General features: G+C 50.7%; 1 protein-coding gene across 2 annotated transcripts in view; it reads right to left on the bottom strand.

Moving 5' to 3' along the window:
- The window catches only part of R3HDM4 (R3H domain containing 4), a 30,144-nt gene extending 11,822 nt beyond the window's left edge, over nucleotides 1-18,322 (bottom strand). Inside the window, exons 1-4 of one of the 2 annotated variants that reach the window (XM_074939677.1) lie at nucleotides 18,187-18,317; nucleotides 9,185-9,333; nucleotides 6,002-6,156; nucleotides 4,727-4,845 (exon numbers count right to left, since the gene is read on the bottom strand). In XM_074939677.1, the coding sequence (XP_074795778.1) occupies nucleotides 4,727-4,845; nucleotides 6,002-6,156; nucleotides 9,185-9,285 (375 nt within the window). In that variant the 5' untranslated portion in view covers nucleotides 9,286-9,333; nucleotides 18,187-18,317. Of the gene's footprint in view, nucleotides 1-4,726; nucleotides 4,846-6,001; nucleotides 6,157-9,184; nucleotides 9,334-18,186 lie in introns of both variants that reach the window. The other variant, XM_074939678.1, reaches the window with a different exon arrangement.
- Between the last annotated feature and the right edge of the window lie 257 nt (nucleotides 18,323-18,579).

Here is an 18,579-nt window from a genome sequence, read left to right on the forward strand (position 1 = left end):
ACTTAAACAACTCCTTCTTATTGTCCTTAATTCTGCTGGCCATATATTTCTCCTTTTGTCCCTTTGCTTCCCTTATCAATTTTCTTCCATTCCTAGCTTCTGATTTATATTTTTTACTATCAACCTTTCATTTTTTAATTTTTTATAGTTGCCTTCATCTCCCCTTTAAACCAAGCTGGGTTTTTAACCAATATAGCCTTCTTCGATTGTGGCTTTTGGGGCATCTAGTAAAATTTTCCTAAGCAATTTCCAATTATCACTCACTCTTTTTTTATTAAATTCTTCCTTGGAGATGACTGGGCTCATAATTGTCTTCCGCATTGTGAAACCGCATCTTTTAAAGCGCCAAATATATATACTGATGGTCTGGACTTTATTCCGTTTGCACATTTTAAATGTGATCAAGTCATGATCACTTGTACTTAAGCTACCATTAATTTTTAATTCTGTGATCAGTTCCTCTTTATCTGTCAAGATGGGGTCTAATGTAGAATTCCCCCCCCGCTGGATGCAACATTTTATGAGTTAGGAAATAGTTATCAATAATATTTAGAAATGTCACAGATGGTTTAGTACTGACAGCATGAGATATCCAGCTAGAGTCACTCAAACTGAATCCCCCATGATCACGTAGTTTTCCCCGACACACACACACACACACACACACACGTACGTTATAGGGAGGTGCGTAAGGAGATGGTCATCCTGCTCCCTAGTGTTTGATCTGTACCAAACACCAACTAATACCACATCTGGTGCTTTATCTGTTAGACACTGATCCATAAGCATTCAACATCGTTTTCTTCCACGTTATCAGCAACTCAAAAACAGGTAATGCCATTTTTGACAGAGTGCACCCTCCCTTTTTTGCCCTCTTGATCCTTCCTAAATAGGTTAGAACCATTGATTTTAACATTCTACTCCTGGGACTCATCCCACAAGGTTTCAGTCATGCCATCTAGATCAAATGTATGCTCCTGAATAAGCAACTTCAATTCCTCTTGTTTGTTACCCAGGCTCCTAGCATTGGTGTACAGGCAATTAAATAATTTCTTCTCTTCATGTCCTTTGGTCCCTTGATTAATTTTTGTCCTCGGCATCCTGATTCTGTACTAAATGATGCTTGTATCTTCCCTCCTTTTTACTCTCCCTGTTTGTTAGCAGTTTAATGCCCTCCTGACCACTCAAGCCAGCCTGTGCCTGAGAAAATCAGTTCCTCTTCTACCAAGATAGAGGCCATGCAAACTATACAGCCCCCTCTCCCAATAGAAGGTGGTCCAATGTTCCACAAAACCATACACCATTTACCTAGCCAGCAGTTCACTTCCAGCATCTTCTGCCTTGCCTTCTCCTTTGTTTCTGGGAGTTTTGAGGAGATCACTTGGACATTCCTCTTCTTCAACACGCTTCCAAGTTCCCTGAAGACATCTTCTATCAGTGAGATCTCTCACAACACGGTATCATGAGTGCCTCTATGAACCAGCACCAATGGTTCCTTTTCCACAGAGTTCCAAATCCGATCCAGCCTTAGAGAGACATCTCAGGGCTTGGCTCCAGGAAGGCAGCACACCGTTCTGGTTTCTGCTCATCCCTTGCAAAATGCTGTTCTGATTCTTCTGAGCATTGAATCCCCAGCAAAGATAATCTGTCTTCCTCAGACTTTTGGAGAACTTTGTGGACAAGTTTGATTTTTCTGACAGGTTGGTCTAAGCTGCCATCCACATGCGCGTCCTGTACATCTCTCCATTCCTTGGGGCCGGCTGGATCTTGAGAGATTTTCTTCAGTTTGCATGTTAAGGACCTGACATTGATTGACAACTTTTAGCAGCATGGAATTCCTCTTGGTCCTCTGCTCTGGTGGTCCAAGCTTGCCCATCCTCATCTATCCCCAGCTGTGTAGAATGCCACTGTGACCTCTTGCCTCTGGTGGTTACATATTGCTCGGTCTCCGACTGCTTGGTGGCCAGCTCCTTTCTTCCTTGAACCTGGAGTACTGATGTTTCCTGAGCCTGGCTGTCTAGGAGCTCCTCAGCTTCTGATTTTCAGTAGCGTCTCTACTTGCCCCTCCAATCTAAGAATTTTCTCCTCCGGCACAGCCACCAACTTGCCCAGGAAGTCCCTTCCGGCTTCAGGCAGGAAAGAAAACATGACATCTGTAGCAGGTCACCACCACGTGTTTACCGCTGGCCACCTAAAAATAGCATGTAGAGCTGCACCTGGGGAGAGCGCCTCTCACATTCCCTCTGCAACTGTCCTGTTAGGTGCCTCCATTCATGGCTCTCAAGTGACTTTATGCCAAGTCTCCCTGCCCAGCTCAGTTCTGCCCTGCCCCTCATCACCACTCAGACTTCAGACAGACAAAACGCCACTCACCAAGTCCCGCTACCTCCAACCACAGAGTCCGCAGCTACACCTTCCAACACTCCCCTGGGAGCTGCCTCTGTTCGCATGCAATGTTAAAAGTCTAAACATCTAAGATAGGAGAGAGAAGAAAACCTTTCCAAACTTCTTGTTACAAAGCAGATTGCTACATCTTGTCCAGCCAACGACAGGATGAAGGTTTGGCAAGAGACCTGTTTTGATGGAAGTGTCAGCGCACTGCAGGTCACACAGGGTTAAACATCGGGCACGAAGCAAGTTGTTTGATGCTGCAAGTGTCAAGAGTGGCATGGAGAAGGGCCAGACGAGGCAAGCCTTGATTTAGCAAGCACCTGTTTAGCGGGAAGTGCTGCTTGCTTTGATAGAAAACTTCCTGAAACTGACAGCTCCTTTGAGCCAGACCCTGAGCAGGAACTAGTTTGGCGCTGGAGTTTTTGCTCCTATGCACAAAGCCTCAGTATCTCTGCTCCATCCACAGGCAGCCTCCAAGTCAGGACATTAGCCTGCCACATGATTTTTAAAGCTTGGTCCGACTACAGACCAGAAAAAGACCGACAAGGGAGCAGAAGGTGGTTTTCACCGTGCAGGAGAGAGGGTCTCTGCAGACCTAGATGGAGCGTTGCATGTTGGGATGCAGTGCCACTAAAACACCGCAAGTTCCACTATGAACTCGGGCAACTTGCTGGGCACACCAAGGCTTTACCTGGTGTGACCATTCACCAGGCAGAGCATGGATAGCAACGTTCTACCAGCTGTTTTTGTTTCCAGCCGTCACCCGCATATTGGCTGCCTCACACACCTGGGGAAGGTCTCAAATGCCAGGGCTGGAGACGCTGAAGAATGTTCCTCGCAGGACACGCTCCCTCCCAAGGCACCTGGTATGAATGGGCATCCCGGGCGGTTAAGTCAGTGAAGCTTGTGGTGGGCATAACAGCTCATTACGACGACCTACTCCAAGCCCTGGCCACTGAAGTCCTTCCCCAGTTAATTACCCATTTAATCTCCTCACAGAGAAATGATTCCAGCTTCCCCGGGATGAGAGAGACCAACAAAAGCTGCCCTCTATTAAGTGAGCTTCTCAAATGATGCCCCTGCAGCATCTGCTTGTCATACAGCCCCAGGGGGCAGGAAGGCAGACAGAAACCATCGCTGACTGGGCGAGTCAATAGCAAGCATTAAAACGCTGAGTTTCTTCACAGCTCTCTCAATTTCACTGCCTTAACGGAGGAAGCCATTGCGTTCGCTAGCTAACGGTTCTCCTGGGGCGAGCCCCCTCCGTTCAGCTCATTGTGCAGGCTCTTGAGGGTTTCCTGGCACAGGCCGCGCCTGCAGCTGCAACGGGCCCACGGACGGGGAGCTTGGCAACGTGCCACACTGTCTACATCACCCCAGGGAACTTGCCTCCCACCCTTTGACCCCCAAAAATAGACCAGGGAATTGGCTTCTTAGCTGTTGCAACATCAACCCACCCCCTCCTGCCGTCTCATCAGCTGGAGGCTGTTTCTGGACAGAAAAGGGACTCCAGTGTGCATGAAGACATGGCCTCCCATCCCCATCTATAAATACTCCAGTGATCACCCCAGGATAGACCCATCATAGGACAGCCAGGAGTTTGGACTTTAGAGATCATCTCCAAGGCCCCTGCCCAAGGGAAGCCTGAGAAGGCACATCACAGCTCTTCCCCCAGGCAGGGGAGTTTGCAATTGTCTGGCCCAAAAGTCTCCTGGTAGGGATTTCCACTGCTTTTGAGGGAGGATACGGAGCCTTGCTCCAGCCACAGGAAGCCCAAGTAAACGGAAGACCCCTGAAAGCCAAGGGAGCGCCGATCTTTCCACACGTGCCAGCTTTGCCTGGAGAAGTCGCACAGCCCAAGGCAAAGGAGGGTGCATGAGGAATTGTGCTTAATTTGGATGCCAGCACTTGGCTCTCAGACGCGCTTGTTAATTGCATATGAAGCGAAGGCTCCCGCCCCACTCAGGAGCCCATGAGGTGCCCTGGGAAGGGCAGGATGGAAGTGCTTCAGGGAGGTTAAAAGAACCTTGAGGCCCCAGTCTTCATCACTTTCCGACCAGCCAGACCCCCTGGCAGCATGGACTAGTGGGCTGAGCTCAAGGATGGGAACCAGGAGCTCCTAAGTGTTGTTCCTGGCTCCGACACAGACTCACTGCGCAGTCCTGGCCAAGTCACCTCCTTACAGCATCGGGAGGCTGAGTGTTAGCCAATGTTCCTACAGCGCCTTGGCAGGAACAGCAAGGATCTAAGGTCCAAGCGTTACTGTTACTGGACACTTTATGCCCAGGTTTCCCAGCGTGAGCCTGAAGCGGGTACGATCACGCCCGACACCTACCTCCATGTACGTCTCGTTGTTGCAGGCCTCTGTGAAGATGCTTGGGGCAGCAGAGTGAGTGAGTTCCCCATCGTCATTCCCACATTCGTCCCGCTCCAGCAGAGTCATCAGGTACCGAGCTAGGAAACAGAGCCCTTTAGAAACAAGGAGCGGGAGCTCCAGGCAGAGCGGCTCTCAGCAAGAGGGTTTCTGATTATTGGGAGTGACTCCAGCTTGAGTCCCAGCCTGGGGATCTAATGCTGACACAAAGCAAGAGACACACCTGCACCAGAGCTAGGGCTGGGCAGGACAAAGAAGGGGAATGGGGAAGGAGAGCTACCCAGGAGCCATGCCCTGCACTGGAAACATAAGCAGGAATTGTTTTTAGCCCCTTCCCATCCTCCCAAATCAGGGATCAAGCATTCAACATGACAAAGACTCAAAGTCATCAAATCCCAATATGGGATTGTTCCCTACAGTACATTTCCAGGAGCTGTCCCAACCAGGTTTGGAGCCTCCACCATGTCCTCTGGGAGACTGTTCCTCCCTCGAACAGCTCAGACCACTCTGAACTTGTCCTCTCCTGAGATTCAGCCCGAGTCTTCCTCAGTTTCATCCCATTACTCCCCACCAGACCTCACATCAGGTAAGATCACTCACTCCACAGCTGGGCAGAACTGGATCAGCTTCACACCACCGCATCATGCAAACCCATCGCTAGCTGACTAGTCAAGATAGCGCCTTGGAAGTCATTAAACAGAGGGGCAAAATCTACAGGAAAATACATCAGGAGGGGCGGAGTCTGAAGACAGAGGGGCGGAGATCAGAGGGAAATATATTAGGGGACATTTTAAATCAGCAGCAGCACATTGGCCAAGGTTTGCACAGGTGACCATGCAATCTGACACACCTTAAATGGACCTGGGTTTCACAGGGTGGATGCTCAGCACTTCTGGAAGTCAGGCCTCTTTAAAAGTTCTCAAGTTGAGTACCCAACCCCACCACCCCAAAAGGCACTTGACACCTGTGAAAGCCTTGGCCTGTTTGTCCAGAGGGCTCCGTGCAGTCACCTCTGCAGTGACTAGCTTCAAGCTATCTCAGTTATGTACCTGGCACACAGCCTGGCATTGAGCAAGTGCAGGCAGGGCCGGATTCCACCAGCCTCACTCACCATGAGCCATCCCTCATGCTGCAAGCAGCTCCCAAGGAAACAGACCGGACTACCCCAGGGGTAAGAGACTGCTTAGTGCTTAGGGGGAAGAGGCTGCATGAAGCACAAAAGGGCTTGATCCTTACTGTTCTCCAGCCTCTGAAGGCTCTTGCGCCCCTTGGCCTTTGGGATGAGGTCGGAGTTGCGGATGGCCTGGTTAATGTAGTACTGCTTCCGTTTGGAGGGGGAGAACCTCTTGGATGGGGAGCTCCCCAGAGGAGGCAGGCAGTCTTCAATCCTCCTACAGAGACACAGAGAACACACGGTGAGAGGTGTCACCTGCCAAGGGCTCTGTTCAGATCCTGAGACCACCACAGGCTGGCCCAGCTGAAAGGTTCTGGGGACCTAGGACAGGAATAGTAAGAAGAGGGGATTGCAGGGCAGCCTTGAGGATCGGATCAGCTGTGTCTGGGGAGCCCAGGGCTGGAATAGCAGTGGGCCTGCAGGTCAGGACTGTGGGCCAGCACGAGAGCTCTGAATGGGGAACCCAGGGCTGGGGTAGAGGTCAGGACTGAGATGCATCAGCAGAGCTAAGCAGAGGAGAAGCCCAGCAGAGGAAAGCCCAGATAACACCTATTCTCATGAGGCTTTGTGCCAGCCAATGACAAGTTCACCCGACGTCACAGTCAAAAGACTCCCAAAACAACCACCTCCGTTCTTCAGGCTTCAAAACCCAACTTGATTAGATTGCTTCAGTGGCCATGTAGTAACAACAAGATTTGATGCTTAATTAACACTGCCAACATGCAAGTAAATAGACAGTCTGGTTCTCGGCAGAACGAAGACAAATTCCATCTGGCAGCCCAGATTCTCAGACACTCATAAACTCTGTTATTAAAACAGAGCAATGAGCGCACTCAGATGCCGGGTTAGAGAATGTGCTCATATGGGGGCTAGACCTGGGCAGGCAAGCCTCCACAACCAGCCAGTGGAGCGATCCCCAGAGGGACGTGTTTTGTTCTGCTACACCAGTGCAAATCTAGAGGAATTCAACTGGGATTTCTTATGCAAGCGTGAAAGGAGATTTGGGCTTGGTGATTTCTCAATGTTCCTTGGTGTGATGCATGAGCGTGGATGAACTGAGACAGCTCCCGCCAGTAAGGGGTGACTACATCAAACCCTGACTTACACTTCTTCTAGCAACATTCCAGGGGGCATCAACCATAGCCGCTGACCCTCTGCACTTAGGCAAGGATCTCAAAGCACTTTAGAAAAGGTAAGTACTACGGTCTCAATTTGAGAGATTAAAAAAACCAGCCACATAGAGCACTTTAGGCCAGCTCTGGAAGTTTTGCACTGGCATAACTATTTTGGTTGGGGTGTCATTTTTCACCAAAGTAGTTATACCTGGACAAAAGCCCTAGTGTTGCTCTATCAAGGTGCCTTATACCAGTATATGTTGTTCCTGTCAGGGAAGGGGAATAAGCTATGCTGGTATAAGGCACCTTTATACTGGTATAACTGTGTCCACACCAAGGCTGTGCAGCTTGAACTGTATCACTGTAGTTCAGCGGTAGCCCTTGTCTAAACACACAAGTCGTATGTGATTTGTCCAATTTCACGAAGCAGAGCTAGGAACAGAACCCAAGATCCCAGATTTTCTCCCCCCATCTAAAATGGGAGTGGAGGTGGATAGTAACTCTGAAATGTTCATAACTCTGAACAAAACATTATGGTTGTTCTTTCAAAAGGTTACAACTGAACATTGACTTAATACGGCTTTGAAACTTTACTCTGCAGAAGAAAAATGCTGCTTTTAACCATCTTAATTTAAATGAAACAAACAGAAACAGTTTCCTCACCTTGCCAAAATTTTTTTTTTAACTTTCCCTTATTTTAGTTTACATTTAACACCGTACTGTACTGTCTCTGCTCTTTGTGTGTGTCTCTGCTGCTCCCCCTGATTGCGTACTTCCAGTTCCAAACGAGGTGTGTGGTTGACAGGTCGGTTTTTAACGCTGGAGTTCGTAACTCTGAGGTGGTAACTCTGTTGGTGGTAACGTTACCCTAACCCCTATAGAAAAGTCACGAGAGAAAGCGTGCACATCTGGAAAGCACAGGAAACCCATTTAGAGATAAAGCTACAAGCTGAATATCTTGCCTGCAGAGCAACCTGAAATTAGCGTATAAAAGGCCGAGCAGGGAAACAGAACTACTTGACCTTCGAAGTGAATACAACTGATAAATGAATGAGACACTCACTAGCTACTGCCCTCTTTGATACAGAGCAAAATGATTCCATCTACATCTACCTGGGCTGTTTGCCAATAACAAGCATTATTGCAATTAAGCACCCAAACAGGGAAAGAAAAAGACCCAGCTTTGATGTATTCACACACTACAGGCTGCTTTGCTTTTATTGATCATATAAATCCATTTTCAAGCTCAGGGTTTTTATATTATGCACAGATACAGACACGGTCTAGCTCTGAAGTAGTTATTTTTTGTCAAGGTCCAGATTTCTTGGTCAAGGTATAGTCAAGGTCCAGACCCCAGAGAGAACAACAAAATAGTGATCATAACAAGTAAATAAAAAGATTTCAGGGTCTGTTCTAAAGCATCTGGCAGTCCAGATTTGGCCCACAGTCCATCTACTGACTACCCCTGGTCTAGCTGAACCTCTTGATAAATATTAAACCCAAGCATGAATTTAAGAGGCGTTCACTGAAGATCTAAGTTGACTGTTTCTTTAAGAGCACAAAACTTTCCATCTGATTATTTTTTAAAACCTGCAACTGTTACAATTAACACCCAAGATCAACATAATTTAAGACATTTCCCTATTCCCCCCCACCCCACCCCACCCCCTCAATATCTCTGTGCATCTGGCAGCACACTGTGCGCAATCAGTTTCACTGTTTGTTTCCCCTTTGGTTTGTGTGGGTTTCCACACAGCAACAGGAGACAAACATTTAAAAAAAAAAATTAGAAAATTGTACAGCTGTAAAAAAAAAAAAAAAACTGGCAGAAGGACCGGGGGGGCTGAAACTTTTTTTTTAATTGTTTGAAACTAACTACATTTCAGTTGTCTCTTTAAACAGAGACTAGTTTGCAAGCTTACAGGAGCAGAGGACCGCCGGTACTCCCACCCCCACCCCCTCCAGTGCTGCTTCCTCCAGTTACTACACCCAGCTTTGTGTCATTGAGGTCCTGCTCTTCAGACCAACGGGGGCCTTCCTTGCACCTGGGGATGATCACAAGGGCACCCACGCAGCACCAGCCAGGTGAGTCACAACATTATGGTGCTTGGGGCCAAAGTTCATGCTCACTTTAAATCTATATCCTCAGCCTGGAGTACTGCAGATCGGAGACCGTCTCTCCCGCACGTCTCTCCAAGGTAGCCGGCAGTCGTCTTTTTACTCATCCTCATCCGAATCAGGGCAAGGGCAGGAACCCCCTTGGTTCTAGGACTCCCTTCCTGCAATAGAGCCAGGAGAGTCCCACTGAAGCTGCCTTTGAGGCCTATTCTCTGAACTAGTGGATAAAGCACTGGATTGGGAGTCAGGAGACCTGGGTTTTACACCTGGGCTCTGCCATTGGCCTGCTGCAGGAGTCATGTCAGATATGTGCCTCAGTTTCCGCACCTGTAAAATGGTGGTCTTCCTGCGTAAGGCACTTTGAGATCTACTGATGTGAAGCAATGCATAAAAAAAGGATTATTCCATTCCTGGCTCTGCCACTGACTCACTATGTGACCTTGGGCAAGCCACCACCCTGGTCCCCCCTCCCACCCTTCGTCTGTCTTACCTATTTAGACTGTGAAAATGCTGCACCCACTGAAGTCAACAGGAGTTTTTTGCTATGGACGTCAGTGGATCCAGGATTCCACCCTAAACTCTTTGGGGCAGTGATGGTCTCTCACATGGCCCTTGTTTGGGTGTTACTGAACTCCAGCTAACCCAGCTTTGATCCACTGAGATCTCTCCTTGCCAATCCCTTTCTGGGACTATTTTGTCTGCCCAGTTTAAGCTGTACGCTGGGGCCTCTGGCTAACGGTTTCATTTTGTTTGTATTATTTATAACATCCCAGGTACAGTAGAACCTCAGAGTTACAAACACCCGGCGTTATGAACTGACCGGTGAACCACACACCTCGTTTGGAACTGGAAGTACGCAATCAGGCAGTAAAGCAAAATACAGCACTGTACTATTTTAAACGTAAACTACTAAAAAAATGAAGGGAAAGTTTTAAAAAAAAAGACTTGACAAGTTAAGGAAACTGTTTCTGTGTTTGTTCCATTTAAATTAAGATGGTTAAAAGCAGGGGTTCTCAACCCTTTTTGTTCTGAGGCCCCCCTCAACATGCTATAAAAACTCCAGGGCTCAGCAGGGCTGGGGAGTGGGGAGGGAAAAATTCAGGGCTCCAGGCCAAGGGTGGGGCCATTGGGTATATGTATAGTTTGACTTCTATTTTGCGGGGGAGGGGGGGCAAAGGCCGGCAGGGCTCGGGCCAGCTCCGCACCGCAGGGTCCCAGGAAGGAAGCGCCACCCCCACACCAACTCACCTCAGCAGGTGGCACCCACCTGTCTGGGGCTATGTGCTGATGGCTGCTCCCCGAGGGCTCTGCCAGCCCCGGAGCCAGCTCCCCACCTGGGTAGCTCTGATCGGCTGCATGAGGGGCTGGGAGCTGAGAAGCAGCCGCAACCCCAGGCCCCAGCAGCAGACGGGGGAATGCCAGGGCTCCCCACTCCATGGCACCACCAGCCAGAGGAGCAGCTGCCCCTCACTGTCTGGCTCTGGCTTCCCTCCTAGGATCTGGCCTAAGGGAGGGCACTGAAGGAGGAGGAGGTTGGGGGGGTGGAGCTGCCCCCAGGACTGCCTTACTGTAGGTAAGGCACTGCAGTTTGGGGGGGGCAACACCCTCATGTCCCCTCAGTTCTGCCCATGGGCTCAGGGTTTCAGCCCCACGCTGCTCCAGGCTTCGGGGGAGAGGGGGGAAGGGGAGCTCAGGGTTCCAGCCCCGTGCTGTCCCCAGCTTCAGCCCCATGGGGGGCGCCAGGGATGGGGCTTCAGCCACACACTGCTCCCAGTTTCAGCCCCAGGGGGGGTGCTGGGGCTCAGGGTTTCAGCAGTGGGGCCCCACAGCCCCCCTGAAAGGGCTCGTGGACCCCCAGGCGGCCATAGACCTGCAGTTGAGAACCGCTGGTCAAAAGCAGCATTTTTCTTCTGCATAGTAAAGTTTCAAAGCTGTATTAAGTCAGTGTTGAATTGTAACCTTTTGAAAGAACCAGAACGTTTTGTTCAGAGTTACGAACAACCACCATTCCCGAGGTGTTCGTAACTCTGAGGTCTTACTGTACTTTGAGATGGCGAATTGATGAGTAAGTCACAGCCCAACTGTGCACAGGTTGTAAAGAGCAATTTACAGTTCATGACTCAACTTTATTTAAGATTTAAACCTGCTCCAGCCAGCCTGAGAATCCAAACACAAGCAGCATTGTGCTAGTGTCTGAGACCACGCCAGAGACTCCCAGCGACTGTCACTGCAGGCTACGTTTGGTGTAAAGAGTAAATGGCATAAATGACAACCAAAAAAACACCAAAAACAACTTAAGTTTCTAAGAATCCCGGATATTCTTTAAAAAGAACATGAAATTGTAATGCAGGGAGCGTCCTGAGAGCGTCCTGTCGGACTCCTGAAGTCTGACTACTCAGAAGGAAGAGACCTCGGGGTCCTTCAATCAAAGCAACTGCTATCTGGATCGTGCTAATTCCATAGTGCGTAAGGAAGAGTGGCCTCACATTTAAGGCATCGGATTGGGATTCAGGAGATCTAGGCTCAAAGCCTGGCTCTGCCACCAATTTCCTGTGTGGTTTTGGGCAAGACACTTACTCTCTCTGTGCCTCAATTTCCTCATCAGTAAAAGGGGGATTAGAATCCTTCATCTTTCCTGTTTAGATTGTAAACTCCTTGAGACATGGGCTGTCTCTCACTATGTGTCTGGATGCACCATGCTACTGTAACTAATACTGGCTAAGAATTCCACAAACAGGTGGGTTTGATCAGTCACACTTCCCAGTGACTGGCATATAATTCACTGGGGAAGACCAGGCAAGGGGAACATTGGGAACCTTCCACAGAAGTCACTTCTATTGTGGAGGTCTGGTACTTTAGCTCTAAGAGTCGTGCTTCAGTGGCAGCTTGAGGTCAATAACATAGGTGGATGGTTTAACCCTCCACATGTACTTATTCAGAAAGAGGAAAAGGCCCCTCCGCTGTAGCTACAGGAGTATTGCCTGGCTCCACTGAATACTGCCAATCTGGGGCCCCATTACACATCCCCCCTCATGAACTGTGCATTACATAAATGGGGGCATTGGCACAGCTCCCCTCACCATCTGGAAGATGGGAGGGTTGTGCTGGCAGGTTACCAATTGCAAACGGCACACAGGAATGGGTGGAAGGCAAGGTTTTTAATTGGCCTCCATGTCCTGATTTTTTCTTAAGCAGGGCCACACCAGGGAGAGAATCTCTATTGTAAAATCTCTCACCCCTTCCAACTGGGGCAGGGACAGAGGGTCAGACACGATCTTGCAAAACAGAAGCAGGAAATTGGCGTGACAACAAACAGAAGGAGATGGAGAACCTTGCGCAGTGCTGTAGCTATAGAAGAGAAGTAGAACCTGCACAGATGTCTCTGATATAAGCATGGTTTAAAAAAAAAAAAATCATCCCACACATATAGCTGAACTGGCTCATCATAAAGTTGACGTGCATGGAGCCAACAGGTTTCATTCAAGTGTCTCAAAACCTGTAGGCCTAGAGTTAGTACCAGATAGCTTGCTAAACCCAGGGTTGAGAGTTCAATCCTTGAGGGGGCCATTAAGGGATCTGGGGCAAAAACTGGGGATTGGTCCTGCTTTGAGCAGGGGGTTGGACTAGATGACCTCCTGAGGTCCCTTCCAATCCTGATATTCTATGTATTATACTGTTCAACCATTAAGTGGTACCATGTATAATACCAAAACTTGCCCTGGTAGCCCAGGGGCCTGTTGCATTATCTGAGATTTGTTTGACTTAAAGAGGATTTTGCAGAAGAGGAAAAATCCAAGACAATGCACTTTCTGAAATCCCCAATTTTAATGACACCTTAAGGCAGTCACAGTTCTCCATAGCAGGGCAAAGAAAAAAAATAAAGAGGACTTTTCCCTCTGACCTCAGCTGGAAAAATTTTTTAGAAATAAACAGGCAAGTTGCACCATAGAAGGCGTGTTCCAAGACTTTGGTGCCAAGTTTAATTTGCCTTGTGCTAGCAGGTTAGCTCTTGCCGTTCTGCCTGGTATCCTGGCAAAAAGCACCATGCTTATAGGAAAGCTGGCAGGCTTTTCATCCTACTCTGAGACTACTTCTATGCAAGGGGAGCACTTTTGCACTGTCACTGATTAACCCTGTTCCTTAGAAGAATATTAGTGTGGAAAATCTATCCCGAGGCTGTTCTGCTGGAAGTTATGGTTTTGCAGTTCACCTTGTCTGTCAGGAATCAACACTTTCTTCTGATCTCTGCTTCCGGACTGGCACTTGGAAGGGTTTAATGTACCTGAAAGCATTCGTTCTAGTCTGCCAATTCAGCCCTCATCCAAGTCTTTCCCACATGACTTTAGTGGCAGATTTCAAGAAGCAGTAAACCTAGGGGTGAATGCTTTATCCCACTGGAAGGATGCTATTCCTCCCTGACAATGCACAGCACAGCTTGCTAGCTCCAGCTGTTCTTAAGCTCATAGCTGCTACGAAGACAGCATCGCCTAGATAGGGCACTGGACTAGGACTAAGGAGGCATGGGTTCAAGTCACAGGTCTGCCACTGGTTTGCCAGCTGACCTTAGGCAAGTCATTTCACCCGTGCCTCAGTTTTCCCCTACCTGTCAAATGGTGATAATGACCTACTTTGAAAGGGATGACTGGAAAACAGGATACGTGAACTAGGTGTTAGTAGTAGCTACCGAACAGTTCAAGCAGGAAAAAATCCACACCAGAAGGTGACTGGCATGCCTTTTGAAGGTCCTGTCAGAGCGACAGACAACCGGTTTAATACTACGTGGGAATCTACGATCTTCCCCCTCCCTGCCAGCTTTTAAATGGTAACAGATTCATTGTCAGCCTTGGAGACTCACGGCCATGCAAGCCCCTCAGTAACAGGCCCTTCATTTTCAACCCGTGTCAGTAATAGCAGGTTGCCCAGATACTCCGACAGGCAGACCAGGCTCAGCATCATGCCAAGGCCTGGTCACAACCTCTTAGAAAGATGGCAACATTTTTCTGGCAGCAGCGTGAAGCCAAGCTGCTTTTTCCTAGTCGTCCCAACCCCACCACTTGCTTGGCCAGAGCCTTCCAATCCTTTTCTCCACTTACACAACCAGCGGCCTAGAAAGGGGGCTAGTTCTTGTTACCACTCTTCTCCGCCCTGAAGAGCCCTTCTCCACACAGATCGCCTCGGTGCCAGCAGCTTCCCCCGGAGACACTCTCTGCCGCTGTTCTTCAGCATCACAGCATGGACAGCATTGCTGCTAGAGCGTGTAAAATCTCACCCATCACTGCTTTTTACTCTAAGAGCGAACACATTCTCATCTCCCACCCTTTCGGCCCCCCCCGCCTGGGTCTGGATTAAAAATAGGGGTGGGGAGCAGAGCACACAGCACACTTGTGCAACCTTGAAGTCACTGCTCTAGAGTCCAGCATCTAGCAACAAACCGTCCAAACTTCCAGCCATTTGAAACAGTTTTTGAGCCAGTGCTAAAGCAAGCCACAAACCTCACAATGACACAGATTTCTGCATCACAGCTCAAAAACAGTTCCTTAATGCCCCCCCCCCCCCCCCGGCCGGTGTAGAGGAAATCAGAGGACTCATCTGATTTCATTACAGGAGAGCTGTAAACAAACAGTTTCTGGCATTTACTACTTTATGAACAGGATACGCTGGGAATGGTCCCGAACGCCCCTCACATTAGAAACTGGCTTTGCAGAATTGAGCTTCATGCATCAGTCCCAAAGAAGATCGCTGTTCATGCTAGGACAATAGCCATGGGAGCAGGGCTTCCCTATCCAGTATGGACAGAATCCTCCTTCTAGAAAGCCATCCTATATGGACTATAACCCCCGAGTACAGCATGGCTTCCAGACAGATAGGATCTCTAGAGCCCTGCTGGCAACCAGGGTTTTACCCATTTTAGCCTGCACCCGCTAACTGTGGCTGATCCCCACAGCCAGGACCAAAGGAACAGGATGGTCCTGGGGCCATTTCTAACAGGAGCCTCCAACATGAAATTGGTCATTTCAGCAGATGACAGTGGCAGACTCAGTTTCCCCAACATGCCCATGGAGGCAGGTCTGAGCCCCGGACACCCAACAGGCAGAACAAGGAGCACGAGGAGTCAGTAGCTCTGCACACTAAATGCAGAGAGACAGGGACTCCGTGTGACCCCAGGGCCAACTCATGCCCCCTCTCAATGTCCAGCTTCGCTCTCATGTAAGAGGTGGACGATGATGCTAACTTAACTCCATAAAAAGAAAAGGAGTATTTATGGCACCTTAGAGACTAACCAATTTATCTGACAATAAGCTTTCGTGAGCTACAGCTCACTTCATCGGATGCAAATAAATTTGTTAGTCTCTAAGGTGCCACAAGTACTCCTTTTCTTTTTGCGAATACAGACTAACACGGCTGCTACTCTGAAACTTAACTCCATAAAGTATTTGGTGACCTTGGATGAAAGGTGCTATAAATGCAGAGTGCAAACAATAATTAGTTAATTATCCGAGTAATAACCCTGTGTCCCTTATACACCCAATGCTTCCAGCCTGCGGTTAACTAAGAATAGAAAACAAAAGGTCTCATGGTACAAAACATGTTACCATTTCCTGAGATTCATCTAACTCAGCTGGTTTCAGCCTTTTCCATACTTGTGATCCCCCTCTACAACAGGAGCTTTCTGGGACCTTCCCCGCAATCTAGCCCTGACAAATCACAGGGTAGTTACAACACCCAAGGTTCATTTCCAACTCCCAGGTCGAGACCCCAGGATCTAACACCAGCTCTGGTGGACAGCCCGAGGTCTGATTCTCCTTCGCCTTAGACTGTGGAGAGGAAGGATTGTTTAGTGATTAGAGCACTAAACTCTGGAACTCAGGAGACCTGGGTTCAATTTCCAGCTCTGACACACCTCAGGCAAGTCTCTTGGTTGCTATGTGCTTCAGTTTCCTCTCTAAAATAGAGAATTCTTCTCTACCACACAGGGGTGTTGCCCGAGTAAATACATTAGGTCTTCGATTCTATGGGAACGGGGGCCACAGAAATACACATCTAAACCCTGGACCACAGAAATATGTAGCCACAGCTGTGCTGACCTCACCCCTAGCACAGATGCCATTAGGCCATAGCTATGGTCCTATAACCCCCAGAGTGCAGACAAGCCCTAAACTAGACAGACTGTGGTGTCACTTACACTGTTTCCATACGAACATGTTATGCAACCATCCTGGTTGGGGACAGAATACCCACCTAGGACTGCTACATTCAGTGCAAAGCAGGGAAGCACTGGGCTGGGGAATCCCACAGGCAGGAGGCCTCAGGGTTGTCTATATGAGACGGTTGCACTGGTTTTATTCCAGGTGTTACTTGAAACCAATGTACTTAAACCGGTGCAAAAGACTGTGTGAACACTTATCCCAGTTTAAGCCAGGCAGCTTGTTTCAGTTTAGCTTAAAGTCACCTGGGAACTGAACAAAAAAAAAAAAAGCTTCTCCAGAGGAATTTGCCTCAAATTAACTTAAACTGGAGCAACTTCTGCATTTAAACAAGGCCTAATACTTTCAGGGCTGTCCTGCATCACAGAGGCAGATAGCTGGATCACGGGCCCTTTGGAGTTTCAACGAGCCCTACCCAGAGCAAGGTGAAAGGTATTTGCATTCCCTGGTCGGATGATCGGAAGGGAGGAGGAAACAAGAGTAATGACTTTCTGGGTGTCACCAAGACAGAAGGGTGCGGGGGAGGGAGTGGCCTTAGCACCTGTGCCCAGTGAAGCAGAGGCCCTAGACCTGTATGGGACCAAGGTCTCATTGTAGGGGGAAATGAGGCAGAGGAAACCATTGGCTGTTCCAGTCTCTATAGGGTATCAGGTCACCCTTTTCCCTGTAGGTCTGAGCACCTGTCAACTGGGCATTAAGCAAGATGACTGACATCTGCCAGAGGCTCAGTAATGTGCGGCCTGGGCTCAGTCCCCACGGGGTGCAGGCTTGGGCCACAGCGCTGGGGGGCACACAGCCTTGAGACCAGAAGACTGGAGCCATTCAGGTTCACCCACCTGGGGGTGGGGGCAGTTCCTCTTTTCTGTCTGCCCCCCTTGGGGCTTACAAGGGGTGGGGTAATATGGTACCAGAGAAGGGTGAAGGAAACTAATTTATCACCACTACGGAGAGTGATGCCCCCACCCTCAGAGAGGGGGAATCTGACCATGTGCGGGGACTGAGCCCCTCCCTCCCTGGGGTTGGGGGGCCGAGAGAGGGGATCTCTCCTATGTGGGAGGGAAACAACCCCCAGAACCCCCACCCTGAAAGGTGGGGTGATCTCCCCTCTGTAGACAGGGACACCCCCCACCCCTGGGAAAAGGAGATCTCCCCTGTGTGGAGAGGGAACCCCCCCCCCCGGGCTGCCACCCCTCCTAGGGAAGGGGGCTCGGGATCTCCCTGGGGGGCAGAGAACCCCCACACTGGCTGCACCCGAGAAGGAGAAGAGTTCTCCTGTATATGGACCCCTGGGGAGGGAGCCCCCCAAGGACAGACAGGGGAACCCCCCATGCTACCCCCCAGGGATGGACGGGGGAACCCCCCGGGATGCCCCCCCGCGGCAGGGGGCCCCCCAGGGACGGACGGGGGGACCCCCGGGCTGCCCCCCCGCGGCAGGGGGCCCCCCAGGGGGACCCCCCCAGGCTGCCCCCCCAGGGACGGACGGGGGGACCCCCGGGATGCCCCCCCCAGGCTGCCCCCCCAGGGACGGACGGGGGGACCCCCGGGCTGCCCCCCCGCGGCAGGGGACCCCCCAGGGGGACCCCCCCCGGCTACCCCCCAGGGACGGACGGGGGGACCCCCGGGCTGCCCCCCCGCGGCAGGGGGCCCCCCAGGGGGACCCCCCCAGGGACGGACGGGGGGACCCCCGGGCTGCCCCCCCCGGCAGGGGCCCCCCAGGGACGGACGGGGGGACCCCTGGGCTGCCCCCCCCCGCGGGAGGGGCCCCCCAGGGACGGACGGGGGGACCCCGGGGACCCCCGCCCCACTCACAGGTAGGGCTCCTCCGGGGCCCGCCCGCCTCCGGCCTCCCGGCCCGTCAGCACCACCATGGCGGGGCCGGCCAAGGGAGGCGGCCGGGCGGCTCCGCTCCGGATAAAGCGGCCGCGGTGCCAGCCCCAGGGCTCCCCCCCCCCCGGAAGCCGCGTCAGCGGCGGGGCGGGCCCGGGGGTTAACCCCTGCGGGCCCGGGGCGGGGCGACACAGACAGAGGGGGCAGCCGGGGGTGAGGGGGCAGCGGGCGAGGCCTGGGGCAGGACGGGATGGGGCAATAGAGACGGGGCAGCAGGGCAGGATGGCCTGGGGATGCGGCAGGTCGTGGGGCAATAGAGACGGGGCAGCTGGGTCTGGGGGGGCAGCAGAGGACGGGGGGCAATAGGGCAAAAGG

Source organism: Natator depressus, chromosome 25 (genome assembly GCF_965152275.1).
Source record: "Natator depressus isolate rNatDep1 chromosome 25, rNatDep2.hap1, whole genome shotgun sequence".
In the NCBI taxonomy this organism is placed as follows: domain Eukaryota; kingdom Metazoa; phylum Chordata; order Testudines; family Cheloniidae; genus Natator; species Natator depressus.